The 19,146-nt window shown below is 34.9% G+C and overlaps 1 protein-coding gene across 3 annotated transcripts; it reads left to right on the top strand.

Annotated features, from left to right (window-relative positions):
- The first annotated feature begins 13,864 nt into the window (after positions 1-13,864).
- LOC147508361 (uncharacterized) lies at positions 13,865-17,640 on the top strand. 3 transcript variants are annotated; one of them, XM_086599129.1, is made up of 8 exons: positions 13,865-14,106; positions 14,208-14,277; positions 14,401-14,489; positions 16,072-16,102; positions 16,179-16,242; positions 16,372-16,460; positions 16,549-16,621; positions 17,435-17,640. In XM_086599129.1, exons 1-6 carry the CDS (start codon positions 13,898-13,900, stop codon positions 16,407-16,409), a joined length of 501 nt encoding a protein of 166 aa, XP_086455255.1. In that variant the 5' UTR covers positions 13,865-13,897; the 3' UTR covers positions 16,410-16,460; positions 16,549-16,621; positions 17,435-17,640. The 3 variants fall into 3 exon arrangements, 2 of the variants coding, with proteins under 2 accessions (XP_086455255.1, XP_086455256.1); XM_086599130.1 differs by having other exon boundaries at positions 16,182-16,242; XR_015216350.1 differs by having other exon boundaries at positions 13,865-14,277; positions 14,438-14,489; positions 16,072-16,460.
- The last annotated feature ends 1,506 nt before the right edge of the window (positions 17,641-19,146 follow it).

Below are 19,146 nucleotides of genomic sequence, written 5' to 3' on the forward strand. Positions count from 1 at the left end.
AAAAGATATGTAGGAAAAAGATTATGTGGGTAGAGGCATATCTCCATGGCACATTCTTTGGTGGTTGTAGAACCAACTAATGTTGTGAAAGCATAAACTATATATGTTATACGGCGTCACGTGAAGCCCAGTATGAGAATGGTTGAACTCTATAATAAATTGGAATTGGCACTTGAAAATATTCATCACCGTGAGCATGAAGAAGAAGTGATTACTTTGACAACCAAGCCAGTAATTGAGACCCACTTGATGGGCTATTCAAATCAGGCATAATCAGTCTACACACGCGGGCGGCTTTTGATGTGTTTAATAAGCAATTGCAGCAGGAAGCGATGTACATTGTAGATTCGAAAAATGATCAAGGTAACAATATTCTTTCCTACACTCTGCGTCATCATTTGAGTAGGGGCCACAAGTCGCACGTACAATGTTGTTGATCAAAGCGCCAAATGTTCTTGTGGTCTATTTGAATCTTGGGGTTTTCCATGCAGACACATCATCTTTGTTTTCAAAAATGAAGATGTGTGCAAAATGCCCTCTAAAAATGAAGATGTGTGCAAAATGCCCTCTAGTTGCATATTAAGGAGGTGGACGCAACATGTGAAATTGGCTATTCCAGTTGTTCTTCCTAATATTGTGCACAGAGTAGCTGCTTATGCCATACGTTACAGTGAGCTTATGGGGATTTGTAAGAGCATATGTATGGGGGCTGCCGAATCTGAAGGAGCTAGTGGAGAATTTAAAGATTTGCTAGCTGCTTATATTATGTCAAAGGAGACCCCATTAAGTGGTGAAAGAAACACTCAAGTTCCTACTCAGGAGCCATTAAATACTTCGGGAGATACCACCCATTTTGAACTGATTCGGGATCCACCCCATGTAGCACCCAAGGGTCGACAGAAGAAAAGACTTAAGTGCACAATGAAGCAACAGAGAAAACTTGTGGCCTTTGTGGTGTTAAAGGGCATACAAGGCTCACATGCCTGGAAGTTGGGGGTAAACATCACTTTAATTTTTTCAGTACTAGTATCTGTATACTCAGAAACTCTAGCTGTAAATGTGTTGCACTCATAGTATTAAAAAATTCTTGATTTTATTAACTGCAATTTCATCTGTGTTGTACAGGTCCAAGTATAAACTTAGACCATTTGGGGAAATGTGCTCGATTAGCCAATTTGAGCGAAGAAGAGGAGATACATTCTACGAGTGGTAAGTACTGTCTTTTGCTCAATTTTGGTTTCGAGTACATTAATTCTCAAATTTGTTCTAATATAGGTGCATGTGGATTTGTTGCTACGGAGAATTCTGATAAAAAGAAAGGGCGATCTCGAAACAGGTGTGGAAATTGTCATGAAGCAGGGCATACGAAGCCTAAGTGTCCATGGCCTATACCTAAATCACAAAGTGGTTGTTTTTCCTTAGTAACCTTGATTGTACTGGCCCACTCCTTGTTATTGTTCGTTCCGTTGGTTGTGACCATTTGAACTTTCTTTTTTCTCATGATCACACCACTATTTTTGCATTTCCTATGTTCATCACTTTGGTTTATTTTATCATTTTTGTGTCTTTTTTGCAAATGTATGACAAAAACGAAAATTTGCAACTGCACCAGAAGTTTCCATTACTACACTTGATATGCGTGTTGGCATAATTACGGACGTTAAGAAGCATCCAGATGTTGATTCTCTTTATGTGCAAGAAATAGATGTGGCTGAAGAAACCCCGAGGACGGTTGTTAGCAACGTTGTCAAATATATCCCTCTAGAGGAAATGCAAGTATGTTTGTTTAAGATATAATTATATTTTCATTGTTTTTGCATTTAAAATAAAAAATATGAATCAGAAATTAGAGAATCATACATTGGTATTCAACAGTATCATAACATTTATAAACCTTTTGCTCAATAAGAAACTCATGTAATAAGTTGGAATGGGATAATGAACCTTGGAAACTAGTTGAATCAGAAGACTGAACCATCGTTTTCCAGTTTTCCTTCTTGGATAGATCAACAGAGGCAGAAATATAAGAAGCGCCGAAGGTAGAGTTTCAATCTATTTCCTTTAACTAACAAAAGTTTTAAGCCAAGTTCATACAGCACATGTAAAATTCTCCCTAAGAATAATATCACTTATCAGTACGTAGTAGCTGTTTATCCCATGAATATATATGTTGTCTGCCAATACACAGCTAAACACCTTGTCACCCTTTAAAACGTTTATATTGTGACACATTAGATGGCATGTATGGCTAATGTGAATCCTCCAACAAAGTATCCTCAGTCGTCACTTATCCTTACAAACATAGAAATAAATGATAACGAGAGCATACCGTCAATTTGACTTTCGATGCATGATCAAATGTTTTACATAGTATCTCATAACTCTTCTCCACACATTACACTTTCTCATTTGCAAATCAGAAGGTTTGCGTTCTTTGTAATCTAAAACCAGTGAAAATGAGGAGCATTCAGTCACATGCAATGGTTTTAGCTGCTTCCAACGATGATCATACTAAAGTAAGCACTATTTCATCTAGTATAGAATTACTTGTAACATTGATATCCTGATTTTCTCTAGTGACGTGCTAATTGTCTAAAAGGAGATAAATACAAGAATAGTGTTTCCAACACAGCAAAGCATTTGGTTTCACGATGATTACTGGATACTGCTCAATCAAACTATTAATGAGCATCCATCTGTTTCAGGTTGAATTAGTTGATCCACCCCATTCTGTTCCTGTGGGGGAGCGCGTAAAGTTTCCTGGTTTTCAAGGTGAACCTATTAATGGCTATGTCAACCTGAATGTTTTTGAAAAGTTGCAAGCATATCTCCACACAGACATGCAGCTAGTAGCTTGCTATAGAGATGCGCCCTTCACCACATCTACTGGTGTATGCAAAGTTTTGTCCATTTGTTCCGGAGCTATAAGGTAGATAAGACCCACAAGATCTGTTGGATTGTGTCCACAGTGGAACCTGAAAAGTTTCCACTGTCCATTCGAGTTGCGCTTCCACTGTAGATATGACCCACAAGATCTGGTTTAAGTTCATTGACTTCTCTAATGGTGCATTTGACAACAACCTGCAACTGTTTCACTTCACTCCCTTAGGCACTGTGGCTTTGACATAGAGTTTGGGTACAAGGGTCCTGCAGTGCCTTCTCTAATGGTTATCTTTTCAATGGTTTTCAGAACTGGATCAGGAGGTTGCCTTTGGTTCATAAGTGGTTGATTCGTCATCGGATAAGATACAGTGGAAGCGCAACTCGAGCAAGTGATTGTTTTGTTGGATTGTGTCCATTTTAGAATAATAGACTACGCTAAAAATTTAGTTTGTCTAAAAGACTTATAATTTTGCTGCATTGTAGTTGTTGTTCTAGTATTTTTTTTCAGTTAGGATGTTATTTGCTATGTTTGTTCATGTTTCGGTCAGTTCAGCGAATAAATTTATTCTTATATTCTTGTGTTGTGTTGTTTCGTTGTTTCGGTCAGTTCAGCTGAAAGAATCAAGTGAACTTGGTAATTGTTAAATACCATCATGCAAAGCAGAATACTGAATATCTTAAGAACCACTATATTTCCATTAGTTTATGATGAATACAGAATATCTTAAGAACCACTATATTTCCATTAGTTTATGATGATACATCAACATATGACTTACTAACATTTATCACTCCGATTATTAGAATTCCAACTAGTGCAAATACTAAGCGATAAACTACTCGTATCATTCTTAACGTCAAAAACAAGAAGAACAAACTTTTCATCATTTATCAACTTCACGACCACACATCACCCACTTGATCAAGTTACCCAGTACCCACCACCACCAGATCAATATTTCTTACCGAGCACAATCAGTTGCAGCTTGTCATGACCAGCTAGCACACCAGCACCTGCAACAGCGCGCAAGATGTTTGCACCAGCACCCTTGAAGAGAAACTTGGCCCCTTCATTCTTGATAATATGTGAGAATGCATCCGGAGAGCTCTTATACTTCACAGCTTCTCCTAAGGTCATCATCCTCCTCCTTCGCACAGTATCAATTGGGTACGCCGCAACCCCTGCTCCTACTGTGATTCCCCATCCTAACAGAAAACTTGCTAGAAAACTATCCTGCAATTACCAAAGTCAAAAAACAAACAATGAGTACACCATTGCCATCAACTCCAACTAATGGAAAGAAGAAATTTCATGGCACTATGATATTCAGTTTTATTTAAATTAACTATCTATGCGTAAATCACAAATAATCAATCAATTAAACAAGTGCTTAGATCAATATTCCTACTCTCAAATAATAATGAAGTAATATAAAGAGTACGGATTCGTTCCACTCTTAAACTACCAATACATAAAATAAATTCAACTAATTTAAATCATAAAGAAACAATGGTGAAAGTAATATTATGTTGAGAGATTTATATTCTACGATTATAATACGGATTCAAATAAATCTAAATTAACTAAACTAATAGAAATAGGGTTTTGATGGAAGAAAAAGTTATAGAGAAAAGTAATCAATCCACCTAATGATTAGTTTCAAGCAAGAATAGAATTATTCATTGAAAAGATATCATCTTTAGGTTTTAACACAATGATCCAACCTAAAGCCTCAAACTTTATCATCCCTAGCAACAACCTACATCTCTATAGTCATTATTATTAGCATGTAGGATTATTATAACCAAGTCTCTCAACTTAATTACAACAATCCCTAGTTTAATTTACTATATGCTTATTTTGAAAGTCATACAATAAACTAAATTTATTTAAATACATACCCAATTAAATAATTATACTAATCAATATATTCCTAATTAGGCTTTATAATCACTCCATCTAATGGGGGAATTAGTCTAATATCATTGGGTTAATTAAATTAAAATAATGAAAGGGAGACATAATGTAAAGAATAAGTAATTGAATTGAATAAACTAAAACTTTTATTAAAATGTTCTAATGGAGGCTACAAACTAAACTCATAAACTAAAACTATACTAAAACTAAAAAGGAAGAGAGAGAGAGAGAGAGAGCTAAATTATTCTAACTAATGGGAGGGAGAGAGAGATGGTTTAGGGTTTTTATTCTCTTATATAATGATACAAAATCGTGCATGAGTTTTTAGGCTAGGTTATGGACCCATAAATAAAGTCCATAACCTAAGTCCATAACCTAATTGGTTGAATCAAAGACTTCCAATTCTGGTGTTACTATAGTGCGTGTTTTCACTAACTTATACCACTTTGATCGAGTCAAGTTAAGGCCTAGACCATTAGAAGGAGCTTTCTGAGCCAGTCATTTTGATATAAAATGGGCCCGAATCCGAGGCCTGAGTCCAAAGATATGGCATTTTGAAGTTCTGTTGATTTTTCTTCAGCTCTCTAATCCGGTTTGACTTTCACTTAACAGTTTTGACTTGGGCTTTTTAAGGGCTTTTTCTCCATTAAACTTGGGCTTTCTTCATGAAACTTCTCTAGCAATAACTTTAGCTCCTTTTAATGCCTAATTAGTAACGAATTGACATTTATTCAACTCCGAAGCCTGAAATACTCAAAAACACATAATTAGTGATAAACTTATATTATTAATAACATAATGGGCTAAATAGAAATACTATTAAAGGGTTTAAACTATAGTTTTGGACTCTTATCAAACCACCCCCAAACAGCATTTTGCTTGTCCTCAAGTTAATATGTGAAATTAAAATAAGTGGTCAAAAATGTATTTTTAACTAGTATCGTTTCGCTGAGTGCGACTGCATTAACCATATGCAATAAGGTCTTAAACCACTAGGAATTCCCGAGTGGACGAGTTATAGCCTCGTGAGAGTTTTCTAGAGAAGGTACTCGCAAACTTCATTTATACTACAACGACTAAGAAATAAAAGTAATTGTTCCCTAGTTTTATTTCAGAATCTATACATCTCATTAGTATTTAAACAATGATGATCATTCTAAAACTTAAACTAATACATGCATAATAATCAAATCATCTTAAGATAAACAATACAATGAACTATGAAATGAAATGCAGTGGTAGGTCTTTTTCTGAAACTTTTTGGTAGCGTGCCTAAGTAGGTTCTCACAAGGAATGTGTAAAGACACATAACACTATGATTTTTCCACTCAAGTTTGCTAACTCTAGTGTGCAGTGGGCACACGTTTTCTCATAATCTCAATGACAATCCAAGGAAGCCGAGGTTGATCAAACACATCTACCACTTACTATCACACCAACCTATTCCTAATTGAGATAGAGGTCTTTATTAGGTGATACGGGGCGTAGGTATTGGTTAAAGAATAAAGGAAATGGATATTCAAAAGACAAATTTGAGAAAATAGGGTCTTCATATTATGTAACTAGAGAAAACCTCGTTCTTATTTTGCTTCTATACTTTGTTTTCATCCTTAGCCTTTTTATTTTGGCTTTTTGACTCATTTTATTCTATTTTTGGAGTTATTTTATTTTTATTTTATTTTTATTTTTATTTTATTTTCTTTGGATGGAAACTTCTTTTCTTTTTATTTTCAGAAGCAACTAACTAATTTTTGGTTTTCCACAGGCCTTTCTCTTTATTTTCCTTACTCATCATATTTCTCAGACTCATTCAAGATGACAAACTTATTTTTATTTTTATTGGTTTTAAAGATGGATAAAGAATTTGTGGTTGCGAAAATGCTAATAAAAAGGCTCAGTAGGGCGACTAGTGGATAATTACTTATAGGTATGAATTTTTAGCTATATTGATCCAAAAAGGGCCTAAATTCTCACTTAGGATATGGTATGGTGATCAAGCAAGTGGACGTGTGATTTCTCTACTCAGAATTTACTTCTCCCTTATGTCAGCACTCAAATATTTTACTTTTATGAAGCTTTTAGGCTAGATGCTCACAGGATATGTATTAAATACTCTAACTTAGGTCTCAGAAAAATACTGCCAAATACAATCAAAGATGCAATGACTATTACCTACGTATTAATCTAAGTTTTAAAAATTAAATCCTAATTTAAGTATTACGTGAGATTTCTAGACTAATATCATCATGGAGAATGGAACAATACTATTATCACTAAGTGCATAGTATAAATAATATTTATGATTTTTAATATTTTATAAAGAAAAGTACGTAATTTACATCCTAAAAGTGCCTAATTTTTGCAAATGTTTCTATCCCACCCCCCAAACAATCGAACGCTTTGTCCTCAAAGTGTAAAGAGATAAGGAAAGAATTTACCATAGAAACATGGTAAAATTGGCAGTACTTGTAACAGAAATATTATAAAGATAATATGATAACATGAAGCACAATTAAACTGTTACGTACTAACTAACACAAATTCTACTGGAGTAAACATGAGAGGCAAAGGGTGGCAAAAAGATTTGAAATGAAATACCAAAATACACCCCCCCCCCCTCCCCCAACAAAATTTTTTGAAAACTCTTTTTAAGTTTGAAATTTTTTGTGGCCTATACTCCAAAAAGGTGGTATGTTACAAAAATTATATAGGTCTTTTAAAGTCAGATTCCCTAGACTTAATGTGATATATATGTATTAATATGCAATTTACCATATATCAATAATATAAATAATTGTGGATCTTTCCATAAATATTTAACACGGAATGCACCATCAAACATAATTAAGCACCAAGATTTCCTATGACGTGGCTTAGTGGAATGGGAGTGAATTCTGATGGATCTAGAACCTAATCGAGCATACAGTTTCTTCTTTTTCCTCCTACGAAAAAGATGTCAAGTGAATGAGCGTGAGAAAATGGATGGTTTTGGAAAATACATGGGATGTGGATAAGTTTTAGAAGGAAGGAATGGAAAAAATGAAAAAGTGTCAGGTGGCTTGTCCTTGGGTATTACTTCTTCACCAGATGGGTTTACAAAGTCATGAAGCACAGGAGAAACAAGCAGGTTTAGTGCAAACTCAAGGTTCCTTTGAAAAGGTGGAAAGTGGGGAATATTGGTGATGGAAGGTAAATGAGTGATATGAGGATGTAAGGTGGGTGAATGGTGCTCAACTAGTGTTCTTAGTTCTATATCATCATAGGTTTTAAAATATGCAAGACATTCCTCAATAGGTGGGTCAGAAGAATCACTGGGATAGAGGGTGAAAAATTCTTCTTCCATCATGGCGTTAAAGGATGAATGGATGTCAATATGAGGGGACTCGCGAGGTGGCAAAGAAGGGTTGCAAAAGAGTCGAAGAAAATCTTCCTCGATGTTATCTACGTCTAAGGAGTAGAAATTGTGATCTTTGTCTTCTTCCATAAGAGGGGTATCTACTAGTGTGGGGACGAAAGAGTCAGCCGCACTAATGTGAGATACAAGACTCTCAATGGACTTCACTTCTCCATCTACAGGCAAACCTAGTTATCAAAGAACTCGTGCCTTCCTAATCAATCTAAAAGGGCATGGCGATGGAGGATGAGAATGAAATCAGGAAACACGTAGTGTTTTTTATTTCGTTCTTTTTGTTTCGAGAAATCAAGAAACACGTAGAGATTTATGACTTGGTGCAGCAAGTTAAACAACTGATCTACCAGTTTTGCCCTTATTCAATTTTGATTAGAGATTGGAAATCAATGGTCCATAACATTGCACATTGAGTGCATTTACACTTCTGAACGCATTGAAGAAAAAGTAACAATATATATATGCAATTTTTTTTTTGTCAAAAGGTCTAAACAATAAAGATCAACAAAATTATGCATTTATTTCAATTCACAAAACTAGAGTGTGTTAACTACTAATAATTTAATATGGACTGATAAAGTTAACTACTTAAGCATTTAAGCCATTAATTGATATTACTATGTCTATATATATCTAACTTATCGGGAAAAAAATGTCTATATATATCAACACAATCTAGTCCACAAGTCTACAACAATTTAACAAATTGTTAACTTCCTATAATGCTATAAGTCTATATAACCCTACTATCGTGTGGAAAAAATTATAAAAGATTAACATTTAAAGTAAAAAATTACCTGTTTTTTTTTAATAAGTGGAAATTTTATTGATAATGATAACGAGTTTTACAGCACTTACAACAACATCTTTACCATTGTCCATATTCTTCCTCTGCAAACCAGCTGCAGGAGTTGACCATTTCTTTACCTCCACTTCTTCACTCTCAACATTAGTGTATCCACCAACAACGTAAGGAAACTCGACATCCTTAATCACGTACACATCTTCAGAAGAAGAAGAAGAAGGAAGAACAACATCCTTCCCTTTCCCATTAAACCTTCCAAATATCTTCCCATTGTCAAACCCTCTGTTTCTTCTACACCCACTGTCACACCCTGAATTTCGACAAAATTGGAAAAACAATATTTGTTCCCGACTCTCCGATTTTCGAGGTGTGATGCACTCTCAACTTCCAAAAACCCATTATCCATTTGATTATTCCAATAATTTGAAACCAATTAAAATTTAATAAAAACAAAAGTCCTCTACATTACAAAAATTCACAAATATGATGAAGTTACAAATTTCCTTTCAAAAACTTTTTTTTAATTATAATTACAACTGAAAATACATAAACATTGTCTCAACTAAAAATCTATTACACCTCAAGGGAAAACAAAATATATTATGTAATGAGATGCTAACGTAAACCACAAACAGCAATCAACCTTCTTCAACACTAATCCTATCAAGACTTATCGACTATGTTCATTTTATGAACACACCCGATAAACAAACATGCAAATCGAGTTAATATTATAAACAATGCTGGTATGAGTAGCCCTAAAATACAAATCATACTTATACATATATATACACAATCAGTAAGGCAATTAGTTCCTCCACCGAGGTGCCTTACCTTCCAACAAATAATACAACATTCTTAAGTACAATAATTAAGACAGGTAGTTCCTCTATATATTGAGGCGCCTTAGCTTCCAATTCAATAATAATAAGGCATTTAGTTCTTCCACCGAGGTGCCTTAGCTTCAAAGTTCAAACCGTACTAGATCAACTACATCTAATAATAAAATAACTAAACTAAAACTTATTCTATATTTACACTGGTGTAGGCCTGATCACAGAGTGGGTCACACCTGCATAAATAATTAATTCAACCCACCCTTCTGCAAAACCATTGTGAATGCAACATAAATTACAATAAAACAAACATATCATATACATAATTCCAATCATCTCATTGAACCAACAAGAACAATCTCAATGACCATTTTCACAACCACAATCAATCATTTATTATAGATTTAACGTACACTTTGATATATCATCATAATTATTGTTTAGAGTTTCTTCAAGTGTCTCTAGAATCACATCGTCTCTATGTTTTACCTAGTTTCTTTGGCTATCACAATCGCTTCCCAACGCCGAACATGTACATCCACATGCCTCTCCTCACGTAATGAACCACTCCGTGCGTAATTACCCTAAGCGGGATATCGCATACCAAGTAACTCTCACATGAATGCCATTAGGTGAGTACTGCCACTATTCGGCATAAAATATCACGCGTCTCGTTCTAAATTTTGTGAACGAGATAATCAAGCCACTATTCGGCTACGATTGCCCTACACATGGGTTAGTTAGCATCTTATACGCCCAATACAAGGGCCAATCAAATTACGCCCTACACAAGGGCTAATCACATGAGTTATGGTAGCTAGGTTCTAGGATTTTCGTGACGTAATTTATTCAAATATCTTACAATTATATCTCGTAAGCATTCCACACTCTATCATGTGCCAATAAAATATATTGCATTAAAACAGAACGTTTGGAAATATCACTATCCATCTCATAACCATTTTATTCTTTCACGTGTCAAATAAAATTATTGTACTAAACCATAATCCCTTTGGAAATATCCACAAAGACTATAATACCTCATATAGCATCTCACAATTATAATAATGGAGCGTTTACATTTATTTCTGAAAAAAAAATATTGCATTTAATAGATATCATAACACATCCTATCATTTAACAGAACAACAATTATAACTTACCACATAATGTCATCATTGCTCCAAACATACTGCATAATATTTTTATAGTATTTCAGGAATGTCATGTCACACTGAAATCATACATACACTTTGATTTACATTACAAAGATTTCTAATTAATCCATCCAAACACCATTTAGCCATCAAACATGTCTTAACAATAAATAAATTTCCCAATTACAACATTTCCAATTTGTTACGTATATCACAATCTAATAAAATCTATAAATAATTATACCCATACGAAACCAACATTTAATACATATACTGTAATCATTCGAAAATCTTTAATTTATTTATGTCACCATTCAAACGAAACAACCACAAAAATTGTCTATTAGAACTCCTAATATATACAACTTAAAAATAACGGCTAATCACTAGGCATGCATTTTTTTTTTTTTGTATCTCTTTTTCATTATACAACGTTAATAAGTACTATGTACTAATTAAATTCATGCAAATAAATGTAAAACGATATTGATATATATCATTTCATAACTACTATACATACACTAATATTTAGCATTTTCAAGTACCAATTCATTTCATAAATATTAATCCGCTATATTCATATTTTATTTTAATTAATTGAATACCATAGAAAAACAACAACCAAAATAATTAGAATAGTTATTTATATGCGAGGTCTAATCACTAATACAATTTTAATAATTTCCTTTTATTTCTTTTACGTTATTCAACGTTAACAAGTACTTTGTAATATTAAATATGATTCATGTAAATAAAATGTGAACCCTTATAATTAAAACAATCATTTCAAGACTATTAATCATATACTAATATTTAACATTCCAAGATACGCAACATATATTTTTTTTTGTTTTCTAATTAATTGAATGTAATATATTGGAATAAACAACCAAATAATTTAAATGACTAATTAGTGAGGCCTACTCACCTTTTTGTTATTGCCATCAAAAGAATAATCATAACAAAGAATCAATGCCACGTAAAATCCATATCACCAAGCAATAGAAATACTTCTTTTATTCATTCATTCTTTTTCTTCTTCTTTTCTCTTATTCTTTTTAATCTTCTTTTGTTTTTGTGTCAGCCATATTCATGACCACTGAGATCACAGGTAGAAGGAGCCTAAGAGTACAACACTTAGAGAAAAAAGAAAAAGAGAGAGGAGTGGACCTTGTATGGTATTAGGCCCAATGGATGGGCCCAAGATCATAGGGTCCACGGACTTTGACCTAAAGGGAGGAGAGAAGTGGGAAGAGAAAGGGAGGGAAAAATGGAAGGAGCAGAAAGGAGAGAACTACGGTGCAGCTTGATCCCCCCCGGGGATACGTAGGCAACCCATATGGGTTCAACTGATCCGAAAATGAGGAGTATTTCTCCTCTTTGAGGGAAAACATAGGAAGGGAGATATGTAAGATTAAAGGGGATGAAATGGGTTCGCACAATGGCACCGTCTGTGGGGATTCCAAAACAAAAAGCTAATGATAAACTATGGGTCGGGATTCTCTCTATGGAGGATGATAGAGTAAAGTTTTCATAAATGAATGTTAGAGGGAGAGACTTCTGTCGACTTGGGAAAGGAAAGGGTGATACAAATTTGATGCAGAGTTGGGTTATTCAAAACGGAGGAATGGTCAAATAGATTGCGAGAACAAGATCTGAAGATTGGAGCTTTCTTCAAACAATTGTTTATTTTTAAATTTTCTGTGTAGACGCTTCCGCTGCCAGTACACCAACTGGTTTAGTTTCTTTTGAAAATGAAGTTTTGAACCTCAATGAGAGATTGGAAACACTTGAGGCAGATCGAGATTTTCTTGAGCATACGATTAATTCACTTCGAAATGGTGATGATGGAGTCAAGTTCAAAATGGTGATGATGGAAATGGTGATAATGTTTTTACTATACCCATTGTTGTCTCTTGTTGTGTCGAGCTTTTGTGTATTGAGATGGGTCAAATGGTTCATAGTTTGAGTTTGAAGCTTGGTCGGTTTGTGGGTAATTCTGCAGTTGGGTCTTCTTTTGTTTATATGTATTCCAAATGTGGTAATGTGATTGATGGTTCTAAAGTACGTGTTTGATGAAATGGAGTTGAGAGATGGTGTGGCTTGGACTACACTTATAGGTGGGTAGGTGCAGAATGAGGAGAGTGATAAGGGTTTGGGTTGTCTTCATGAAATGCATAAATCTGGTGAAAAATTGAACTTTAGGACTATTGAAGTTGGCTTGTGGTAATTTAGCCAATATCTTAAAAGGGGGATGTTTACATGGTTATTTTTAAAAAAACAGAAATGGGTGTTCTAGATATGTGCAGTCATCCCTGTTGTTGATGTACTCAATGGGTGAGAGCACTAAAGGAGCCCATGTTGCTTTTTGTGAAATACCAAACAAAGATATCATCTCTTGGACAGTGATCATCGGTGTCTATGCAAGAAGTGGCTCCATTAATGAGTGCTTAGACTTGTTTTGGGATATGCAAATATCTGGAATTGATCAAGATGGAATTGTTATCAGTTGCATGCTCTCATGTTCTTGGGAATGCTGGAAAGGATTATGAGAGCAAGGCCTTTCATGGGCTGATAATTAGGAGAAACTATGAATTTGATAAGATGGTTAGTAGTTCATTGTTGTCAATGTACTGCAAGTGTGGGTGCTTGGACCTTGCGCACTACAACAAAAAGGTTCAGTTGCAACACACTCTTTTGCAGCGCTCAAAATTTGTTGGTAAAAGATATCTATTGTGACACATGTAGGCGTCCCTAATAGTTCTGCGTTATGTCCGCCTCAGCTTTATTTAAACTTACTTATTGCCACGCCTTTTGCGTGAGCAATAGGCGTGATTAATTATTTTGGTAAAAGAATAAATAAAGTTTTTTCTCTTTACCTTCGCTGCTATGATAATGGTGTCGCTGATGGTCTTTTTATTGGGGTGGGATATTCTAATTCAACCAAATTTTCTCGCAGGCCTTTCTTATTATTGGATTCCAACCCTAAAAATTGGAAAACCTCTCCCACCATCTTCTTTTCTTTACTGCCACCGAGTCATCTTCATACAAAAAAAAAAATCTTCTTCGTCTTCTCCTCCGGCGCAATCAAAACTAAGGTGTTATTATCTCTTTGCTTTCTTTTGATTGAATTTGAAAGCTTTAATTTTGGTTAATCCTTAACACTATTAAAGCATCGACGTTAAAACTTTCATATTAGAGTTTGGGGTATCCTCCACCACGTTAAAACTTCGACTTTTGCATATTCCACCACCACCGTTAAATCTAAGGTAAGCTCCGACTTTTCTATAATCCACCACCACCGCCGTTAAACTTGTTATCTCTTAGTTCAAAGCTTAATTGATCTTCTCAATTGAAAGCTAATAGATTTTCTCTCTCTGTTCAATTAACAGATTTTTCTCTATGTTTCCACATTGACGACTTCGGCAGGTAGTGGCACCATTAACGCTGAAACAAAGTGTCTTCTCTTCTCATCATACAGGTAATTTTTGATTGCAGTGAAATAGAAATGGGTTATTAGTTAAAAAAATGCATAATTTTGTTGAAATATTGGACTTTTACGTCAATACAGCACTCCTGTGGGTGTGTTGGCGGGATTCAAATTGCATTTTGAGACTCTTTGAACTTATTTATGAGGTCTTTTGTTGTGAATTAATCCATGGATCAGTAAGTTTATGTTTAGTTTTTAATTTTGTGAACTTAATTGCTAGAAATGCTTTGTTTGATGTACAATATATTGTGTTAAATTTTCTGTGGTGAATAGATTTCGTTGAATTTTTTGGGTGGTAATGTGGATGTTCTTTAATAAATGGTAGTGTACAATCATGGTATATTGGTGGTTCAATCTAGTCCTGGGATTGTTTTTACTTTCGAGCAAGTGGTTGAGGTGATTTTTGAGTGTTGTTTTCAATTTTGTTTATTGGGTTTGATTTAATTTTGGTAAACTAGTTGTTGATTGTTTTTTAATTATAACTGTTTTGGAACCAAAATCTTGGCTTTTTAAATCTTATCAAGTTTCCAGCATTTAAATGGTAGGATTAGGATATCATGTTTGGTTGCATTTTTCAATTTTGTAGTTTCTATTTATGTTTTAGGTGGGTGTACTTGGGTGCTTTTGGGATTTGGTCTGTTTTACCTATTGTTTTGTGACATGTTGGAAGCATTTGTAATTCTCAAGCTGGAATAGATTGTCTAGTTGCTAATATTTTCATTGAGACCAATTGCTTACTTGGCCTTTGTGTGGAGCTCTAAGGTATTTATTCTTTTACAAGATTGTCAAACTACGTCACTTCTAGTACTTATATACCCCTAGTATTTGCTTTCCTTTTAATCAATTCATGTGAACACAGAGATTTGATTTCAACATTTAGAATCTCAAATCATCGTCAATAAGCAAAAGTGTCCCCTACAACAGCAGTTCGTGTGATTGCCAAGGTGCATGTTCTAGAGTATCCCACACATGTCCTTACCAAGTTGAATATCTTTGTAATGGAACCTCATCTACTATGTTATCCTAGAGTCACATCTCAAAGCATTTTTGTCTTGCAATTTAAACTCTATCAAGATATAGCTATTGTTAACACTTATATTTACTTTGATGGTGCAACTGTGGCTTGGTTGAGACTGGTTATTTTCTTAACGGTGCGGCTCTTAATGGTTATTTGGTCTTGGTAGGGACAAGTCATCTGCTCCTAGCATTTTTTTTTTCAAATTCTGGCATTGTTGCGAATTCATTTTCCATATGTTTTGGTCTAGATGGGATTGGGAGAATCAACTCTAGAGACAACGGTAGTGCAAACTAGGATGAAACTCCATTTAACATGCAAAAGTTACAATGAGTGGCCATATCTACCAGATCTTGATTATATATTAGAATTGACTAACTAAAAATGCTAGATAGCCTGAAAATGCTTACTAAAAAAATACTAGGCTAAACTTTTGAAATAGAGTTGTCTAAGTTTAAGCGATAAAGATGGAAAATAGTTACTTGGCTTTTGAAAGTTTTATGATGCTTAACTCCATATAACTTTTTATTTTTCTCTACTGGTGCCTTTCTCCAATAGTCCAAAGACCAAAGAAAACTCCGCTCCTATGGTACGTCTCTTACATATTTTCTGAAGTTACAAGGTATCTTGTGGCTATCTCCCTTTATAGTGTTGCTCCTCTTCAGAAGGCTGGTATTGTTGATCTAATTAAGAGCAGGACCGATGACATGACACAGGCAATAGGTTATGGTATGTTTGTTACATGTTTTTGCTTCATTCACTGGCAATGGGTATAGGTTATTTTTATTGACTCATTGTGTTTTTCATGGTCAAGCCACGCATTATCTTCAATAACATCTTTCTTTGCTATTTTACTAGATGTTCAGAAGAGGTGGTCAGAAGTTTTCAAGGGTTGATTCGAATTGATACATGGTTTGCATATTCTTGGTCTAGAACTAACTTGCTTTGTAAGTTGCCTCCATTGACCATTCCATTCTGCTGCAGTCATTTTTGGTTCTAAGACTTATTGTAGTCTCTATGCTTGACTTGTTGCAGCCTAGTGAACAAGTAGCAGGGCCGAACAAATGCAACATGAGATTAAGATCGAGTTGTCTCTAACGCCATATGGGTATGACTTTTATCTATTTTTAGAAGGGAAATGGGTTGTGAATTTTGAGCAGTAAGATCTAGTGTAGTTTGCTATCCTTGCTACTGTAGATTGTCTTGTAGATTTCTTTTTGTATCTTTTGGTCAGCAACTATGCATTGAATACTACCATGTGGAGATTTTATGCCTAGTTCATTAGTTGATAGTTTGATTAGGGGATATATTAAGGACATACAATATTTACACAAGTACGCATTAGGCATGATCTACAATATCTTTTTTGACAAGATTAGTGTATACCACAAATGTAATGTAATGACCTTAAAGTAATACATCTTTATCTTATGATCCATCATAGGACATCTGTGTTTCTATGTGAGGTACTTGTGTTTTAGTCTTTGCTTCCTTACTTGTTTCAAGACGGTAGTTTGACAACTATGAGTAAATATTATTAATCTGTACATCTTATAATTTTTTCAGTCCAAAGCATATATTATTGTTTGATGAACATAGTAGGCTTCCTGTTCTCATTGTTTCTTTCTCCTACCTATAATTCCATGTTGTTCAATTCAAACTCTATTGGTTATTGTCTGTTTTCACTTTCTTTCTTTATAAGCTTTTGACCATAGGCAGATTATTGTTTTTCATACTATAAAAGGTTGGGAATTTAAACAATTGTTGCAAGCTAAGTCGTAGTGGTATTTACTTCCTAGGTTTATACGTTTAACTTGGAAAATATATTTTCACATTCATTGCTTACTTGAGTGCATTTTTGTTTTGTTAATGTTTCAGATAAGTTTACTTATACATTTTTTTTCTTAATTTATTGTACCAGATTGATTGATCAGTTGCCAATAGACTAACGAAGAAAATTATGTGGATGGATCTTGTTCAAACGGCGGTCTACAGATATTTGGGAATTTTGCTAAAAATCTAGCTTTGACGAATATGTGATACAATGTATTGGCAAACAATAATTGTGGATGTTTCAAATACTTTTGTAATGGATGATGTTAATTAATGAATTATATTTTGTTATGACTCATTGTGCATTGAAATGTGGTTACTGTTATCTACATAAATTGAATTGGGAAAATTTTGCAAATTCATATGAATTAAAATATTTTGTATGATTTAGGTGCTGGCCATTAAAGAAGCAGGACATTTCAACACTGGTTTAAACAATTAGCAACATATCTAGTGTAGCAATTGGGTAATTTATAGCGACGCTGAAAAGTGCATCTAAAAAGTTAACTTATAGCGACACCAAATGGTGCAGTTAAAAAGCCATCTTTTTGCAACGCCAAATAGTGTTGCCCAAAGTAGTTTTTAGCGATGCCAGTCGTTGCAAATAGTTTAAAACCCGATTAAATTATGAAAAATGAAATAGCGACGCACATATACTACTAGCAATGAAGTGTGGCGTTGCAAAAATTAAAAATCTTTTGCAACGCCATTATAGGTGTTGCAATTTAGCTTTTGTGACACTTTTTTGCAGCATCTTTGTGACGCCATGTTTGGCATTGCAATTGATCAGTTGCGACGCTTTTTGGAACTTTTAGCGACGGGGTATGGCGTTGCAGATAAGCTTGTTTGTTGTAGTGTGCGGAGAAACTTTTTGACGGACCGTGTGAATGGGAAACGGATTCTTGGAACTGTATTGTTGCTGGCTATGGTAAAGTAGGCTTGGAGACTAAGTGCATAGGGACGTACAGGAAAATGCAACATCTAGGAATAGAATCTGATTTCAGCAGGCTATCAATAGTTCCATTTGTAGATCCGCGGCTACGAGCCACCAACTGGCCTTCCAGTGCCGGCGTAAGAAGGACTTTACGATTTAATGTTTGCTTTGTCGATACAAGGTGAATTTAGCATCCCTTTCGAGATTAACACTTCTGTTCTGGGGACGAGGTGACAAATTTCTAGTATTGTATTTCAGAAGGTAATGCCGCAATGTTATTCTAGTACGCAAAGACCGTGGGGCCCTTCGTTGGGCGCATTAAACAGGCTTTTGAAGTTTTAAAGGAAATGGTAAAGAAAGGTTGGAAACCAAATGTTTATATGCACATGGCATTGATCGATGGGTTTCGCAAGAAAGGATGGACAGAGAAGGCATTTAGGCTATTTCTGAAGCTTGTGCGAAGTGATAGTTACAAACCTAATGTGTATGTACACTGTAATGATCAGTGGTTATTGCAAGGAGAACAAGATGAGCCGGGCTGGGATGTTGCTAATGAGAATGCAGGAACAGGAGATTTTGGTTTTATAATAGAGTTATGATCTGTTGGCTTGTAGATTGCAATGCCTAGCTCCTCTGCTTTTTAGGGTGTGCAGGCTATGGAAGTGCGGCAGTAAATGGATGAGGTTAGCACTATTATTCTAACCGTACATAGTTTTCGGTTTGTATAGCGTTTTGTGTTCTTTTTCCTCTTTCGCAGATTATACACCTGTTGACAGGCATGAGGTTCGAACTCAACTTGGGGGCAAACTGAGCTGCCCCAAACCTCTCCAGGACAAGTGGGGGGTGGTGAGCCCTTCGCAAACGAT

The sequence above is a fragment of the Coptis chinensis genome, chromosome 3, assembly GCF_015680905.1.
Source record: "Coptis chinensis isolate HL-2020 chromosome 3, ASM1568090v1, whole genome shotgun sequence".
NCBI lineage: Eukaryota > Viridiplantae > Streptophyta > Magnoliopsida > Ranunculales > Ranunculaceae > Coptis > Coptis chinensis.

Bases quoted from the DNA above. Each gene is read 5' to 3' on its own strand.
- LOC147508361 (XM_086599129.1), top strand. From the start codon at position 13,898: ATGATAATGGTGTCGCTGATGGTCTTTTTATTGGGGTGGGATATTCTA. The intron at 14,278-14,400 runs GTAAGCTCCGAC...TTCAATTAACAG, and splicing joins CCACCACCGTTAAATCTAAG to ATTTTTCTCTATGTTTCCAC. The intron at 14,490-16,071 runs GTAATTTTTGAT...TTTCTCCAATAG, and splicing joins CTTCTCTTCTCATCATACAG to TCCAAAGACCAAAGAAAACT.